This window comes from Bos mutus, chromosome 9 (genome assembly GCF_027580195.1).
Source record: "Bos mutus isolate GX-2022 chromosome 9, NWIPB_WYAK_1.1, whole genome shotgun sequence".
Taxonomy (NCBI): Eukaryota; Metazoa; Chordata; class Mammalia; order Artiodactyla; family Bovidae; genus Bos; species Bos mutus.
In genome coordinates, this window is record NC_091625.1 from 94,786,669 (window position 1) to 94,805,421 (window position 18,753).

The following is an 18,753-nucleotide window of genomic DNA, read 5'->3' on the forward strand; positions in this document are numbered from 1 at the left end:
GAAACTCTGTTCTATCCAGCAGCTCCCTGTTCTTCCCTCCCTCCCCTGCCCCTCTGCCCGCATCCATCCTTCTGTCTCTCTGACTCCCGTGGGCCCCTCACACAGGTGGAATCACACAGTGTCTGTCTGTGTCTGGCTCATTTCACTAAGCACACGCTTTTCGAGGTTCACCCGTGATGCAGCATGCTGCAGAGTTCCTCCCTTCTTAAGGCTGCCCTCACGTTCTTGAGTGTGTATGCATCACCTTTTGTCTGTTCATCTGCTTATGAGTGCTTGGGTTGCTTCTACCCTTTGGCTGTGGTGAATAGTGGATGTGCAAACATCTCTTTGAGACCCTGCTTTCAGTTCTTTCAGGTGTATTCCAGAAGTGGGGCTGCTGAGTCATGTGGTAATTCTGTGTTTAATTTTTTGAGACCCACCATACAGTCTCCAACAGCTGAGCTGTTTCACGTTCCCACCAACAGTGCACAAGGGTTCCAGTTTCTTCACCTGTTGCCTTCTGGGTTTTTATTATTATTATTATTTTTTTAATGGTAGTTACTAATGGGTGTGCGGAGAAGGCAATGGCACCCCACTCCAGTACTCTTGCCTGGAAAATCCCATGGACAGAGGAGCCTGGTAGGCTGCAGTCCATGGGGTCGCTAAGAGTCGGACACGACTAAGTGACTTCACTTTCACTTTGCACTTTCATGCATTGGAGAAGGAAATGGCAATGCACTCCAGTGTTCTTGCCTAGAGAAGCCCAGGGACTGGGGAGCCTGATGGGCTGCCATCTGTGGGGTTGCACAGAGTCAGACACGACTGAAGCGACTTAGCAGCAGCAGCAACAGCAGCACTAATGGGTGTGAGGTGGGGGTTTGCTTGTGTTTTGACTCAGTAACATTTTCTTCGGTCAGCTCTGACTATTCTTTAATGCTGCTTGGCCTGGCTTATTCGGGATAACCTAGCTTGGTCTTGCTCTCTCGCTTCCATTTATATTCCTTATCCCTCAGCGTTCACTGTCTTTTTCTTTTGTGTTCTGGAAAGGCATCCTTACTGAGTCAGCGTCATTGATTCAACTCTCCAGCTTCTCAATTCTGCTCTTTCCTGTTGGTAAAACAGCTTGCTCTGCGTTTGTATTGTTGTTTCCTAAATCTTCCTTGATTCTAGTGTGTTGTCTCTTGTTGGCTTTTCCTTAAGTCTTTCTGTTTCTTTTTCATAGAAAAGAAGGAAAGAGAGTGTTTGTCTCTCAGTTGTGTTCGACTCTTTGCAACCCACAGACTGTAGCCCACCAGGCTCCTCTGTCCATGGAAATCTCCAGGCAAGAATACTGGAGTGGGTTGCCATTTCCTTCTCCAGGGGATCATCCCAGTCCAGGGATCGAACCCAGATCTCCTGCATTGCAGGCAGATTCTTTACTGTCTGAGCCACCAGGGAAGCCCCCTTTTTCATAAGAGGCGGCAGGTCTTAATTAAATGCCTTTGAAGACGACTGCTTTCTGAAACTTCCCTTGGTTCCCGCAGTGATGGACCTTGAGTAGCCGTTCCTGGCCTGCAGGGCTCTTTCTCCTGCCTGCGGCCTTTTGTCAGAGGTTCTGCGTTGTCTTCAGACCACCAGGTTGGGGTTTACCAACAGAGCCCTCGCTCCTTGTCTTTGTGGAGCGGTGGAGGAGCCAGTTCTTAGATCTGTAGGGAAGACAGGGTGCTACACAGTGTTTAACCTGGTTTCCAGGCTTTAAGGAGTGCAGCACTGTCCAGCTACAGTAGAATTATTTCATTGACTCATTTTCTGATGTAACAAACCAGGGACTGCAAACTCCTGGCCAACAGGCAGCAAAGCGCCCACAGGCTTTATTTTGTTGTCCTGCTCAGTGTCTAACATTTGCCCTTTTAGTGCCTTAAAGTGGGCATGGTCCGCCAGCTCACCATAGCGCCTCGCCCGCCCTCTTGTCTCATCTCTCGCCTTCTCTCTCCATCTGGTTTCTGCTTGGTGCCTGACTCTGTGACCCCTGCCCCTACACGTTCAGAAAGCGTGACAAACGTCAGCCCTCGGTGCCACTGGGGCTCCGTCTCTGTTGGTCCCACCTTATCCCTTCAGTTCGCAGGACGCTGCCTGCAGGGGTGGGGATGTTCGTTATTCACCAGTCCACACATTCATTCACCGGCCCCACTGTGTCTCTAAGTTGTGCTTGGGGCTGTGGATACAGCGCTGAATGTAACACAGAGGGGACCTGCCTCCTCTCAGCGGCCAAGTAGAGTTATTCCTGTTTTGCAGGAAGCTATGGTAGCCACTTGATTAAAATCGTTCCTTTATCTTATCTTGATTCCGACTTCTCTCCTAGTTACCTAGGATTTAATCACAACGATCAGTCTTTTTTTTCCTGTAAGAACATTGAAATCAGATCAACTGAGCTGGTTGGTAGAAACAAAAGAAAAAAAACCTCATTATTTTGCTTTGTAACTAAAACTGCCTTAGATATAAGATTATTTGAAGTAAAAAAATTTTTTTTCAACTGTATGGGTGCATAGGACCATTTAAGCTGGGAATTACCAAGTGATTGGACAAGCTAGTACAAAGAAATTAAGTTGATGCTTGGTTTTACATTATTTGGCTTCTTTGTTTGGAATTTTTGTAGCTTGTCTGTCTAATAAGCCACCAAGACTTTCTTGAAGCTTCCTTGCCATCAGGGTGCTGGTTAGAGAGCAGGTCTGCCTGGGAGGGGTGTGTCTTAAGGCATTGGAAGAATCCTGGCATGCAGACGAATTTCCTACCTCTTGTTTGCTGAACTGTGGAAATATGTTTAGCAATTTCTGGGAACACTGTGCTGACTTCTCTTGGAATATAAAGCATGGATGTGACAGCTTGCCGACCTGCAGGTGCGAGTAATTTGAATGCAAAGTAAAGATGCAGTCTAGCAGGCCTGTTTGGCTCACTGCTTGCTAATAGTGATAAGGTCAAACTATCTTTCCATTAGAGTCCTCCGTTCATCGCATTATTGAACATTTGCATGCTAGAATTTGCAAAGTGCTTTTCAACAGTTTTCTCTTTTGCTAATGAAATGACAGCATTAATGGAGTTCAAGGCTATGAAAATGGATGCTGGAACCTCCAGCAGTTTATTAAGAGCAGTATCACGTGCTTGGCATTTATAATTACAGTGATTCCCCCTGCAGAGTGAGTGGAGAGTCAGATGCAGAACTCAGGTCTGACTCTAGACTTTTTATTCCCTCCACCACCCCTGGAGTTTGCTTTCTGAGATGTATTTATTAGGTGACTGAAAGAGTTTTAAGGAGGCAAGTTGTGATTCTACCAGAAAAATTTAAAACTGTTAATCTCTTGCTGGGCTCTGAAAATGTTCCAAGAAGTTTTCATAGCCAAATTCTGATCGAGTCACTGGGGGAGAAATTCCTTTGGTTCCTGTGAGTCAGGCTACCCTGAGTTGGCCCTAATGAAGACAGAGATATAGCAAGATCTGCTCACCTCTGCCTTAGACAGTAAGACCCATAAATGGTCCTCCTTATAAAGCCTGGGATTTGAGTGGACAGGGAGCCATTATGAAAGCTCTTAGGGAATAATTGTTCACGAAACAGCTGATTCTGCAGAAAGTGTTTGTGGAGATAGGGCTGCAGTCTAGTTCTCAAAGGAAATAGCCTCGAACGCAAGAGGTGCTTGTCACTGTTTGGTTTAGGACTGTGGTACTTCTATCCTTCCGTTCTTTAGTCACAGATAAGCCCAAGAGACCTGTGGGCTTGTGTCCAAATCTATCCCTGCCAAGGAAGCTCGTGCTTGAATTTCACAAGTAATCCACTGGGATTCTGTAAGAGGATTAGTTGGTTGCATCAGATGCCTAGCACTAGAAGATACTAATATTTTACTTTATCTGCTTCTTGTATAGGTTCTGAAGCCAGGGCTAGAGGCAGACGTTTTAATAAAATGTTGTAAAATGTAATAAAATAAAAATGTTTATTCAGGCATTTTCACCATTTGCTCCTCTGTCCCCTCAGCTGTTCTTCCTTTTTCGTGATTGTGTATCTACAGGTGTGTTTACTCCTCAGTGACAGCTTGTGTCTGGCTGGCTCAGCTGCCTACAGAGTCATGGACTGAGTTGCTGCAGAAATCTTAGCTCTGATCTCTTGTCTGGTCTGAGCCCTTGCCCCACCCACAGCACCTGTCTCATATATAAATGTTTCTGGTCACAGGTAACAGGCTGGAGAATTTGAGAGAGTTAGATGAGTTGGAAGGGTCATGACCCCCAGGAAAACAAATCAGGTTCAGTTCAGTCACTCAGTCGTGTCGGACTGTTTGCGACCCCATGAACCGCAGCACGCCAGGCCTCCCTGTCCATCACCAACTCCCGGAGTTTACTCAAACTCATGTCCATCGAGTCAGTGATGCCACCCAACTATCTCATCCTCTGTCATCCCCTTTTCCTCCTGCCCTCAATCTTTCCCAGCATCAGGGTCTTTTCAAACGAGTCAGCTCTTCACATCAGGTGGCCAAAGTATTGGGGTTTCAGCTTCAGCATCAGTCCTTCCAATGAACACCCAGAACTGAGCTCCTTTAGGATGGACTGGTTGGAGCTCCTTGCAGTCCAAGGGACTCTCAAGAGTCTTCTCCAACACCACAGTTCAAAAGCATCAATTCTTCAGCTCTCAGCTTTCTTTATAGTCCAACTCTCACAATAAGTCAGGAAGTGAAGTTTATTAATCACAGCGAGGCCTCTTTGTTTCCATATTTGATTTTTCTCTCCTGCTGTCCTCATCCTAATGCTTAGATTTTGTCCTGCTTATAAGGATGGAGGAAGCATCCTCAGAAATAGAGCAATTGAATTCACCACCCCACTTATCCCGCAAAACTTTCCCTGTGTTTTGACCCTCTGCTTGTCTTAAGTACCAGAGGGGAAACTTGTGTGGGGTTGCTATGTTCTCCTTCACGTGTTTTGTGTCAGTTTAGTAGATTAGATACCTGAGTTTCTGATTTATGCGTGAAAACGCTTCCCCTTCTCTCCAGATGTGTCACAGTTGCACGTTTCACATGTTTTTGGCTCTGAATGATATTGACTGACTATCAAAATTCTGTTGCCAGAATTCATACATGCTCTGTGTATGTTTCTCAAAAGGCAGATCAGGTGGTCTGGTATTCCCATCTCTTTCAGAATTTTCCACAGTTTATTGTGATCCACACAGTCAAAGTCTTTGGCATAGTCAATAAAGCAGAAATAGATGTTTTTCTGGAACTCTCTTGCTTTTTCCATGATCCAGCGGATGTTGGCAATCTGATCTCTGGTTCCTCTGCCTTTTCTAAAACCAGCTTGAACAACAGGAAGTTCATGGTTCACATATTGCTGAAGCCTGGCTTGGAGAATTTTGAGCATTACTTTACTAGCGTGTGAGATGAGTGCAATTGTGCGGTACTTTGAGCATTCTTTGGCATTGCCTTTCTTTGGGATTGGAATAAAAACTGACCTTTTCCAGTCCTGTGATCACTGCTGAGTTTTCCAAATTTGCTGGCATATTGAGTGCAGCACTTTCACAGCATCATCTTTGAGGATTTGAAATAGCTCAACTGGAATTCCATCACCTCCACTAGCTTTGTTCATAGTGATTCTTTCTAAGGCCCACTTGACTTCACATTCCAGGATGTCTGGCTCTAGGTCAGTGATCACACCATTGTGATTATCTGGGTCATGAAGATCTTTTTTGTACAGTTCTTCTGTGTATTCTTGCCACCTTTTCTTAATATCTTCTGCTTCTGTTAGGTCCATACCATTTCTGTCCCTTATTGAGCCCATCTTTGCATGAAATGTTCCCTTGGTATCTCTAATTTTCTTGAAGAGATCTCTAGTCTTTCGCATTCTGTTGTTTTCCTCTATTTCTTTGCATTGATTGCTGAAGAAGGCTTTCTTATCTCGTCTTGCTATTCTTTGGAACTCTGCATTCAGATGCTTGTATCTTTCCTTTTCTCCTTTGCTTTTTGCTTCTCTTCTTTTCACAGCTATTTGTAAGGCCTCCCCAGACAGCCATTTTGCTTTTTTGCATTTCTTTTCCAAGGGGGTGATCTGCCTCTTGAGAAATTCGTATGCAGGTCAGGAAGCAACAGTTAGAACTGAACATGGAACAACAGACTGGTTCCAAATAGGAAAAGGAGTACGTCAAGGCTGTATATTGTCACCCTGCTTATTTAACTTATATGCAGAGTACATCATGAGAAACACTGGACTGGAAGCAGCACAAGCTGGAATGAAGATTGCCGGGAGAAATATCAATAACCTCAGATATGCAGATGACACCACCCTTATGGCAGAAAGTGAAGAGGAACTCAAAAGCCTCTTGATGAAAGTGAAAGTGGAGAGTGAAAAAGTTGGCTTAAAGCTCAACATTCAGAAAACGAAGATCATGGCATCTGGTCCCATCACTTCATGGGAAATAGATGGGGAAACAGTGGAAACAGTGTCAGACTTTATTTTTGGGGGCTCCAAAATCACTGCAGATGGTGACTGCAGTCATGAAATTAAAAGACACTTCCTCCTTGGAAGGAAAGTTATGACCAACCTAGATAGCATATTCAAAAGCAGAGACATTACTTTGCCAACAAAGGTTCGTCTAGTCAAGGCTATGGTTTTTCCTGTGGTCATGTATGGATGTGAGAGTTGGACTGTGAAAAAAGCTGAGCACCGAAGAATTGATGCTTTTGAACTGTGGTGTTGGAGAAGACTCTTGAGAGTCCCTTGGACTGCAAGGAGATCCAACCAGTCCATTCTGAAGGAGATCAGCCCTGGGATTTCTTTGGAAGGAATGATGCTAAAGCTGAAACTCCAGTACTTTGGCCACCTCATGCGAAGAGTTGACTCATTGGAAAAGACTCTGATGCTGGGAGAGATTGGGGGCAGGAGGAGAAGGGGACGAGAGAGGATGAGATGGCTGGATGGCATCACCGACTCAGTGGACGTGAGTCTGAGTGAACTCCAGGAGTTGGTGATGGACAGGGAGGCCTGGAGTGCTGTGATTCATGGGGTTGCGAAGAGTCGGACACGACTGAGCGACTGAACTGAACTGATACTTTATAGAAGAGAATTTGACATAAGTTGAAGTTTTAATGTTTCTGAAACTTGCATAACCTAGGAATTGATCCTTCTTTTTATAGCAGATGATTTTAATAGTGTCAATAATTTATAGTGTCTGTGTGTTTAACTTCTTATATCCTGAAAGGCTTTGACAGTTCTGCCTTTCTGAGGCTCTATGAAGTTGAGGGTGGTTTCTTCAGAAGTTTGGAAACTTGGAAGATATTAAGAGCTAACATGCTCTGGGAGCTAACATGCTTTGGGACTTCAGTTTCGAGCAGTGGCCATATAAAGTCCCGCACTGCTCTGCCTATAAGTAGGACAGGAGGGGATATAGGGACATAGACATGCCCAGGGAGCCGCTGTCAGACTTGCTGCCCAGCAAGAGGTCACTTTCGCTGTCTCTCAAGTGGTCCCGGGATCTCCAGTGAAGCCCACTGATCCATGTCCCAGACTTCAGGTCCTCCCAGGAACCTTCTCAGCTGAATTCGCTCTGCTGGCTCTTGGTAAATGTTGTGGTTAACTCAGACTAACCTCACCATAACCCAAGGATGATCTCGCTTAGCTGAACAGACAACATTGAATTTATCTGATTATCCTTCATGCCATTGTTCCCCACCATAAGTGTGATAAACTGGTCATTTTGATGGCAATTTTGTTTCTCCCTGTGTATTTATTGTGTATGGGTTAAACACATATGTTAATATGTATATATTACATGGTAATGTGTACAGGGATAAAATGTACCCAAGTAGAAACTCCAGCTTTGTTGCTCATTTCAATATTATCTTTCTATTTATTTTTACTTATTTTTATTTTTATTGAAGCATAGTTGATTTATAATGTATTTGTTTCAGATGTATAGTAAAATGATTCAGTTTGATATGTAATATTCCTTTTCAGAATAGGAATATAATATTCCTTTTGTAGCTTTGCTGCTTTCCAGTCAACTCACTTAACCTCTATGGGAAATCTGTATAGTTAGGGGTCTGGGCCAGAAATTTGAACTCTGAGCTCTTTTGCTAGACTAATATTTTGATATTATCTCCCTGCTTGGTATGAGCCAAATACAGCACCACCCACATCGCTCTCTGAGGCTTCCTTTCTGCTTGTTTTCCAGAAATGTGAAAATAAAAACTGGAGACTGGTTCTTCGAGGAACGAGCCAAGAAATTTCCAACGGAAGGTAAATGCTCTTAAAATGTTTGCTGAAGTGAAATATATTCCTAGTTTAAAAATATTTGGTGGTAAGACTTTTGAATATGAAAAACTTAAAAAGGTGTGGTATATGGGCTTCTGTCTGGTCCTCCTGTTCCTTTTGTCTGAATGTTCCTGTCTTTGGCCCTCAGTTCAAGTGGCCACCGCCTTTGCTTCTGGGGCTTCCCTCTGTGCCCACACTTACCCCAGCTCTAACCCCGCTAGAACCTGCCTGTTCTCTGTGAAGTTACCCTGACCTCTGCCCTGGCAGTAATGTCTCCTTCCTCCCAAACACTGGCTTGGGCATCTCTCCCATAACTGTTAAAAGTGCCCCGTATTATATCATCATTGATGCCCTTCTTTCTCTCCATCAGCAGACACTCTGCCTTAAAAATCCTGTTAGCTCCTTACAGCCCCAAACCTTGTTTATGATAATTGATCAAAATGATGGAATGAATCACTGAAGACCACAGTGAGAGAACTGTGTTAGAATTTAACAGATTCTGGTGACTCTGATGTGAGCACATGTGATTATCTGCGTCGAGTGTGTGTTTGGTCTCCGCACCCCAGATGTTTTTAAAAGCACTAGCCAAGTTGGTGTCATTAGTAGCTGGGCGTCAAGGCCTTGGAGAGAACAGGACATGCTTTGGTTACAGAAGTGTCACGTGAGAGGATGCGGGCTGGGCAGATGAGAGGATAACTTATCAGGCAGAGGTGTATTTACGCGTGGTCAGAATAAAGCACAGAGCTGTGCCCCCCACCTGGGCGTCGAGGTGGTGATCTCAGGTGGCCCCGGCCTGTGGAGGCTTGGAGCTGGTTTTCCGTTCCTGGCCAGAGACCGAAGTTAGGCTGCAGCAGTGAGAGCCCCAGATCCCAGCCGCTAGACCCCCAGGGGCCAGTGACCAGGCCCTGGCCCATCAGCTGTGTAGAGATGTATTTACACAGAGAGAGGAAGCAGCGAAGCAAGTAAAGTGTCTGAAAGGAGGAGAAAGGGTACGTGTGGACACACACACGTGGACTCTGAGTTGTGCCCTCGTGGTAGTTTGAATCACTTGAAAGATTGAAAGCAGGAGGAGAAGGGGGCGACACACGATGAGCTGGTTGGATGGCACCACGGACTCCATGGACGTGAGTTTGAGCAAGCTCTGGGAAGTATTGAAAGACAGGGAAGCCTGAGGTGCTGCAGTCCAAGGGGTCACACAGAGTCAGACACGACTGAGCGACTGAACAACAGAACATACGGGGCGTTTCTTCCAGGGTTCCTTTGGCCAGTTGTCCTGCTTGCCTGGTCCTGAGTCAGTTTTGGTTTATCTCAGGGTTCTCCCGTGTGTGCGCACACCTCTTAGCCAAGACGAGTCTAGCGAAGAGGCCTCTGGGTAGTTGACCTCACTTACCACTAGGTGACACCCGCTCCCTTTTGACCTCCAGGGAGCCTTTCTGCAAGTATGTAGTCAGGAAGGTCTCCTGGACTCCGAGGATGAGGAACATGTGGTCTTTTATCTCCTATCTGGGCAGCAGGACTCAGTTCTTCTCTCGCTCCTCATCTTGGGAGCGTCTGTCCACATGAGACGAACTCGGGCTGTTCAGCCAGGGGCCCATCTGCCTCCTGTCTCAGTGACACGGGTGTCACCCTCCTCTGTGACGTGTGACCATGAGGAGTGCACACAGGGAGCCTGGGCTGACCTAGAGGGGGTGGGGTGGCCGCAGACACTGTGGGTGGTCGGGAGGAGACAGTCACGATCTGAGGTGGAGAAATAAGCTGTTTAGCCTTAGCTAAAGCGCATGCATGTTGACACATAAAGGGAGTCATTCATCTAGAGTGCTAATGCTCCACTTTTATTTTAATAAAAGCACCTTGAACTGAGGTTTAGTTGGCGGCAAATTCTCCCCTGAATTACGTTCCTGACTCTGCTTATTGAAGAAAAAGTGACATTTCTGCCGAATTTATTAGAAATCTGGAGGAATGTGCAACACTGATGGGATTGTTCAAGCTGAAAAAAAAAAAAGTAGCAAGTGTGTATGATTTTTATCTAGACCTGTGTTTCTCCATCCGTTTTTCATTAGTGTCCTCTTTCCAGCCTACAAACAGCCTTATCAACACTGTTTCCCAAATATTACCCATTCATGAAAGTTTAATAGCACAGATATGTTGCATAACTATGTATGCATGGAAGGTTCGTCTTTGTGTATGGAAACCTTTTGGAGCAGACCACAAACTCTTGCGGTATCTAAGATTTTTTTTCATCCTCCAAGCAGTGTTTGCTCCTTGAGGGCCATCAGCCTGTGTCTACCCAGTACACCATCTAAGCAAGCATGGCCACGTGGAGTCTTCTTGTTTATTGCTTTGTTCCTTGAAAATATTTTTTGGTTGGAAGGTGTAGGGGCTTCTTCAGGTGGTATGTAAGTTCTCATTTTTTTTCACTCCTAGTCCTAGTTCATAAATAATAGGTCTTTAGGGAGTGAAGTTTCTGTTATTTCTCAAAACCAATTCAGTGAAGACATCCTGGAATTTTTTTTAGTATGTTGTTGGCAGTTCTGGTATCATTATTTCAGGTAGGGAAGTTGATTTGCAGGCCAGACCACGTGTGTGCGTGTGTGTGTGTGCATATGTGTATGTGTGCATATGTGTGTGTGTGTGCATGCGCATGTTGCTACCTCATCTTTTCAGCATTCTTCCTTTAAGTGAGGAGAAGTAGGTCAATCCACCGGGATAACCTAAGACCTTAAAAGGGGAAGAGGAAAGAAGTTATACCAACTTCCTGGGTTTCTCTCCCTTGTCCAGCAACTTTTCCACCAGAATGAAACCATCAGTAAGAAAAAAAAATTAGAATAATGCAAGTCAGCCTAGGCATGAATCGTCCTTTTCAATTTGTGTCATTTTCATTTTCCCCAAAGTAGGATGCAAAAGAGAAAGCGAATCCTTCCTTCTCTGCAATGCGTCCTCAGTGCTGAGATGCCTCGTCTTCCTGTGGCCCAGTTTTAGTTGAGTTGGGCTCAGAAGGTGTGGAGAGAGGAAGAGATGTGCTGCGTGGGGGGTGGGGGGTCATGAGGAAGACCGTGCGCCTGACCACAGGTGGGCGGGAGGAGACGGGTTGGCAAGGGGGCTGCTGCAGGGTTATCCAGACAGGCAGGAATTCCAGCTCACCTGTCTGTGCCCCCAAAAGAAACTTAGCTGAGTTGGGGTGCTCCATCAGATGAGTGCCAGGTAGGAAAACAGAGGCCACGCGCTGATTTGAAGAGACGGTGTTGAGGGACTTGGTTAGAGAGGTGTTATTGGAGGGCCTGGAAAAGCAAAAAGAGACCGTGAGGGAGCCACAGAGATGTGGCTGCGGGGAGCAGACACGGCCAGGCCTCCTGCCGCGTGGATCTGATGGAGACAGGGTGAGGCCCCTCCTTCTCGCGCCCTCTCTGGGTGCTGTGCTTAGTCGCTCAGTCATGTCCAACTGTCTGCAACCCCACGGACTGGAGCCCACCAGGCTCCTCTGTCCATGGGATTCTCCAGGTAAGAACACTGGAGTGAGTGCCATGCCCTCCTCCAAGGGACCTTCCCAACCCAGGGATCAAACCCATGTCTCCTGCATGGCAGGTGGATTTTTGCCATCTGAGCCACCAGGGAACCCAAGAATACTGGAGTGGTAGCCTATCCCTTCTCCAGGGGATCTTCCCGACCCAGGAATCTTTACCTGGCAGATTCTTTACCCATTGAAATACCAGAGAAGCCCTCCCTCTCCCTGCTGGGCCCTACTAGGGAATCTAAGCTCCTGATGTGTTTGAGAAACAGTGGTTCTGCATATTACCTAGTGTGTTTGTTGTAACAGTGTGAACTCAGCTCTCTCCAACCTTCAAAATCCTAAGTGGAAGCTAGGAAAACAAGAGGGTGGCTTAAACCTCGAAAGGGGATGAGACGGCTCAAACCAGTGTCTCTTTCTAGGCATTAATTATCTATTACTGGATAAAAAATTGCTCCCAAACTTAGTGGGTTAAAACAATCTTATCACTTTGCATGATTTCTGTCTTCGGCTGAAGGCTTGCCTGGGGCTGGAGGATCAGCTTTCTGGGGGCTCACACGCTTACCTGGCAGTTAGTGCTGCTGGTGGTGAGCGGTGGGGTTCCTTCACCCCGGACACCTCCAGTAGGCTCCTGAGGGTCCCCCCACACAGCAGCTGGCTTCCCATGGGGCAAGGGACACAAGACAGGCCAAAGCAGAGCTCTGCATTGCGTTTTCATATTTTAAAAATGTTGTGATGAAATATTAAGCATTTTAGCCATGTTTAGCTATACAGTTCAATGGTATTAAGTACATGCATTTGTTTGGCTACCATCACTACCATCCTTCTCCAGAATTTATCATCCCACGGTCTCCCCTCTCAAAGCCCCTCATAACATCTACTCTATTTCCTATTTTCTATCTCCATCAATACATGGCCGAGGGTCAGAAGTCACGCCCTGACACTTCTTCTGTGTCCTATAGGTCAGCTTTTTTCAGGGCAGAAGGGACTACGTAAGGGTGTGACTCAGGAGGCAAGACTCACGGGGCCCTTCAGGAGGCTGGCTACCACAATTCTGACATTTCTCCCACCCCAGCGTCTGGAATCCTCCTCCTGCCTTTCGTTCTCACTTCCAAGGCCGCAGATCCTAGCTCATCCCCATGCCTCCACCTGCTTCCCCCATCCTCCACTCTGTGAAGAAGGAGATATCTTTTCTCTTTTAAAAGTGGTATTTTCTGGTTATAGAAGTAACACCAGTTCATGGCAGAATATTTGGGAAACGCAGAACAGTATGCCAAAGGCAAGAATAAGTCCACTGAGGGTCAGTACTACTGTTAATTACACGCACGCGCACATTCTCGTGGCCCCCTTTCTGGGTAACCCTGTACATGTGGGGGCACACACAGACTAAGCAGTTTTTCTAATGTGTTAATGATCAGACTATATATATAGGCTTTTGTCTTTTAAAATTCAACTTGGCATAAACCTGTCCTTATGCTCTTATGAGACTTCTTCCAACGTACACCGATGACTGCATAAAATACATCAGATGAACGTACCACCATTTATCAGCTTGTTCCCTCTCGTCTGCGAGTGTATCACTGCAGTCAAATTGCCGTGTTACAGATGACTCTGCAGTGAATATCCTATACAGGCATCTTGGCATCGGTGTTCATTAGATTCTTAGAAGGAGAATGACTGGTCAGAAGTGTGAGCACTGGAGATGCCTGACGTGTTTTGCCAGATTCCACTCTGGGAAACACGTGTGCATCACATGACCCCGGCATGTTCAGGCCCAGGAACGGCCCCCTCGTCACCCTCTGGCGCCCGTTAAATCATCCCATCTCTTGAACATGATTCCAAGTTACCTTTGTGATTTTGTTCTGAATGTGAACTTAATATGCATTCATTTAAAAGATGTTCAAAATACCTCACCCTGACAACTGTTTACCTTTAGTGCATATCATTTCTGTTCTTTGAATATACGTATCCATGGTTGAGTGTGTACGTATAACTGTGTAACTATATGTACACATTTAAAAGAGCATTTAGACTAAACCATAAGGAACTGATGCTCTTGGGTTAAAAATAAAAAAATTGAGTAGAGGCAGTTTCATGTGAGTAGAGCTAATATGTTTGTCTCTCTTGGAATGTGGCGGTATTTATTTAACCAAATCGCTATTGTTATAAAGTTAGGGAATTTCTAGTTTTGCTGTTACAATTTTGGGGGTTTGTAATCTTATTAAAATATTTTAAATAATATAAAAAATAATAAAAGTGCAGTGAACATGCTTGTAGATAAATCTTTGGCATGTCTCTGAGTATTTCTAGAAGCAGAAGGACAAGATGAAAGGCTGGGAACATTGCCTTCAGAAAGGGTGTACCCGTCTCGCAGGACGAATTGTCCTTAAAAACAAACAACAGCTTTGTCGCTTGTAAAACCACATTGGTAGTCCAAAGTAGTCGCTTGCTGTTTTCTTTGAATTCTTGTAATGACTAATGGGGTTGAATATTTTCTACCTTTTTGACCTTTTGTAGGTGTTCTTCATGTTAAGCGTACTTGCCCTCTATGGTCATGTTAATTGCATATGTGTCTTTATGTTTTCTGACATACAGACTTTTTTTCCCTTGTCGATCATCAGATCTGCCTTTTCCTGTGTAATTTCTTTTATGCTCCAAGAGCCCTTCTTCCCCGTGCCATTTGTTACATACCCATCCATATTTACTTTCTTCTAACTTTATGGATTATTTGCATTCAACTGTTAATGCATCAGGAAGCCAGCTCTAATGTAATTCTCCCAAGCATCAGTTTTGTCTGTACAATCTACCCCACCGTCAGTCTCCTTCCCATGGGCTAGTAACCCAGGGCCATTGAGTCACACAGCTCTGGGTGCTGCTCACCTCGTACCCCAGCCGGAGCCCCGGGGGGTTGACCATGTGGATGTCACACCCAGGCTTTGAATCCTTTGAGGGCAGGAGCGATGAGCAAATGAAGCAAGGACCGAGCTGTTTGGAGGTGAAGGAGCTGCTGTACGCAGTACTGTCTGTTACCAGTGGTGGCACTGAGTAGGCGGCTAAGAGTGAAAACTTAGAGTTCTTTTCCTTGTTGGCATTCAGAAACCCACAGCTACCTTTAATGTCAATTGGAGTAATTCCAGGAATCATTATCCCCTCTGTCACCCCATTTCCTTCTCAGACGCTTTACTCACCTCTCTTAATGGCCACTATTGGATATGTCCCACTTAAGATAAACGCTCCCCAGATTTCCTGGAGAACAGACAAGGTGTAAGTAATAACCCAATAAAGAGTAATAAGTATTAAGTGTGGCAGTTTGTGCTAATTTTCCAACCATTACAAAGATTTAAAAACAAAAAATTTCAGCCGCCATTCTCCATTTTGCAGGGAGAGGATATGAAAAGTATTTTAAATATCTTGTTTTCCCTAAATTTTTTTTCCTGATTATAGACTGGCTTTTTTTCTCCAAGATTTTGTAAGTTGATATAGTTGTGTTGTCTTAAAATAATTCCTTAAATGCCACAGTCACAGTTCGTTTGTGGTGTATCAGAATGATCAAAACGCACAGACGTTCAAGGACAGTCTTTAGGCAGCTGCCTGTGGTTCTGGGATTGTTACCTCCCGCTCCACCCTCAGTCACTGGGCAGCCTCTGTGCAGAGGGCTTTAATGTGGCTTCCAAGGCCCCTGCTCCAGGGTCAGCGAAGCGCTATTTCATATTAAATTCAAAGTTCCTGATTCGGTGGGATCAAGTGAGGCCCAAGAGTATATACAGACATCTCTAGATAACTGCGAGGGTTTTGGTCCCTCGGTCCCTTGGTCCCTTGGTCCCTTGGGTACCAAGAACTGAGGATGCTCACATCCCTAATGTGCAATAGTGTAACATTTGCATGTAACCTATACAGATGTTCCCATATACTTATAAGGAATCTAAAGACGATTTAAGCCCCTAGTGCTATGTAAGTACTATGTAAATAGTCGCCAGTACGCTGCAAATTCAAAAGTTTTGCTTTTTGGAACTTTCTGGAATTTTTGGTTTTTTGAAAATTTTCCACCTATGGTTGATTGAACACAGATGTGGAACCTGTGGACAAGGGGACCAATATATTTAACAAGTCCCCAAGTAATTCTTCTTACGCACTTTAAAGTTTGAGAGGCAGTGGTGAAGTAGCACATTTAATGAACAATGGTGATGGAACTTTTCTAGACCATTAGTAACGGGAAAACAAACTGAAACTCATCTTTACTTTTTGACATCTGCTAAGTGTGTAAAGACAGCGCCCTCTTCTGGCTCCTTGTTGTACATGCACATGTTTTACTTTTTTCTTTTCAATTTTTTTTTAAACTTTATTTTATATTGGGGTATTGTGATAGTTTCAGGTGAACAGGGAAGGGACTCAGCCACACATAGAAATGTGTCTATTCTCCCCAAAACCCCTCCTATTCAGGCTTCCGGTTAACAGTGATCAGAGTTACATGTGGTATATAGTAAGTAGGTCTGGTGATCCATTTTAAATATAGCAGTGTGCACGTGTTTTTAATTTTTTACAGCCATGACTTGTTACTTGAGCTTAAAATCAGAAAGCGCACGACACTAATACTTTTTAAAACGAATACTTTTCAAGTTTAAAAATGGTCAAATGTGATATATAAACAATATATTGTGGCTTTCACTCTATTGTTGATAATTGGGGAAATCATGTAGGAAGGCTGCACCGATAACAGAGCCTCTGTTAATGGTCTCAGGGATCCACTGTATGACTAGCCAGGATTCCCTCATGATTATGAAGGGAAATAATTTTTCACTCCCCTTCTCAGTGGTGAATGTGATTTAGTTCTTCGTGTGACTTTTCAGAGTTTTATTCTTGGATGTGGTCCAGCCGATCTGAGGGCCATCATGACAGCATCCGACTTGCTGCGTGGGCCTGAAACACTCAGGCTTGTGAATTAAAGGAAGCGGGTTCCAGTAAACGTGTGGAGACTATCACAAGGCCTGCCCTTGTCACCTCTGTGTTGGCTGGCTCAGTAAAGCCCTTGCCCCACAGTTTAAGAGGATTCTACAAAGGTGATTCCGTCAAGTTTTCTGTAAGTTACAAATGCAGTATCTAGTGCTTACTTTCTTGAGTGTGTCTTTATGAAATTCTGTTTATTTTCAGGTATACAATTTTGCATATGCTTTTGTCTTAAAGAAAATGTGGCATCTTACTCCGGATATTTTCTCCTCCCTACTCTCTTTAGGAGAAAAAGACAAAATCGGTACCCACGAAAGAGTGTGCTGAGATGATTTTCAGAAGTCAGTTTCCCTAATTGGATTCCTTGTCACATCCCTGACAGATTTTTGGACTGGTCCCTTTAAACCAGTTAGAACACAAGCTATCAAGTCAGATTATGATTGATGCAGTGACGTAAGAGCTTGGCCTTCAGACATTTTGTTCGCACCCCATGTTTCTAGGTGATAATCTTTCAGGGGGTATGTTCTTGAATTTAGTCATCTTTGATTTCATGATGCCTTTGGCTTTGTCCACAGCAGCAACTCAAAAATTGAATTGTTTAGACTGTCCAAGTTTCTTTGAAACTATCAACCCCAGATATATATATATATATATATATATATATATATCTCAAATATTCAAATATTCACAAAGAGACTAGAGTTCTCTTGCTGCTTTCTGGGCCCCAGCGATCCTCCCAGGACTGTTGCTGTGCGTCTGTCTGTTCCACATCCTCCATGCTCTGTCCTCCACCTCCTCATAGTGAGATTGTCTACATAGCCCACATCTTTGGTCCCAAATTATCAAGACCAACTTGCCATCCATCATCATTTTTCCTATTTAAATGAAGACAATGGGAAACCAAGGTGAAATAGTTGAACTGAATATGATTTCTGAATTAAGAATTCATATGAAGGTCATGGCATCTGGTCCCATCACTTCATGGGAAATAGATGGGGAAACAGTGGAAACAGTGTCAGACTTTCTTTTTTTGGGCTCCAAAATCACTGCAGTTGGTGGCTGCGGCCATGAAATTAAAAGACGCTTACTCCTTGGAAGGAAAGTTATGACCAACCTAGATAGCATATTCAAAAGCAGAGACATTATTTTGCCAACAAAGGTCCGTCTAGTCAAGGCTGTGGTTTTTCTAGTGGTCATGTATGGATGTGAGAGTTGGACTGTGAAGAAGGCTGAACGCCGAAGAATTGATGCTTTTGAACTGTGGTGTTGGAAAAGATTCTTGAGAGTCCCTTGGACTGCAAGGAGATCCAACCAGTCCATCCTGAAGGAGATCAGCCCTGGGATTTCTTTGGAAGGAATGATGCTGAAGCTGAAACTCGAGTACTTTGGCCACCTCATGCGAAGAGTTGACTCATTGGAAAAGACTCTGATGCTGGGAGGGATTGGGGGCAGGAAGAGAAGGGGACGACAGAGGATGAGATGGCTGGATGGCATCACTGACTCGATGGACGTGAGTCTGAGTGAACTCTGGGAGTTGGTGATGGACAGGGAGGCCGGGTGTGCTGCGATTCATGGGGTCACAAAGAGTCGGACACGACTGAGCGACTGAACTGAACTGAACTGAACATGGTACATACATACACAATGGAATATTACTCCGCCATGAAAAAGAACAAAACTGTGTCATTTGTAGAGATGTGGATGGATCTAGAGACTGTCATACACAGTGAAGTAAGACAGAGAAAAACAAATATCATATATTAATGCATATATGTGGAATCTGGATAAGTGCTACAGATGAACCTATTCATAGGGCCAGAGTAGAGACAGCAAATGTAGGGCACAAACACGTGGGCGCCAAGGGAGAAAAAGGTGATGGGGTGGGATGAATGGGGATTTGGGGGTTGACGTATATACATTACTGTGCATAAAATAGATCACTAATGAGAATCTACTGTATAGCTCAGGGAACTCTACTCAGTGCTCTCTGGTGAACTGAATGGGAAGGAAATTAAAAGAAGAGGGGAGATACACACACACACTTACAGCCGATTAACTTTGCTCTA

General features: G+C 44.6%; 1 protein-coding gene across 1 annotated transcript in view; it reads left to right on the plus strand.

Moving 5' to 3' along the window:
* Positions 1-18,753, plus strand: part of SYTL3 (synaptotagmin like 3) — a 96,391-nt gene that overhangs the window by 24,540 nt on the left and 53,098 nt on the right. The window contains exon 4 of the mRNA XM_070376969.1: positions 8,159-8,223. Coding sequence (XP_070233070.1) covers positions 8,159-8,223 — 65 coding nt within the window. The remainder of the gene's footprint in view (positions 1-8,158; positions 8,224-18,753) is intronic.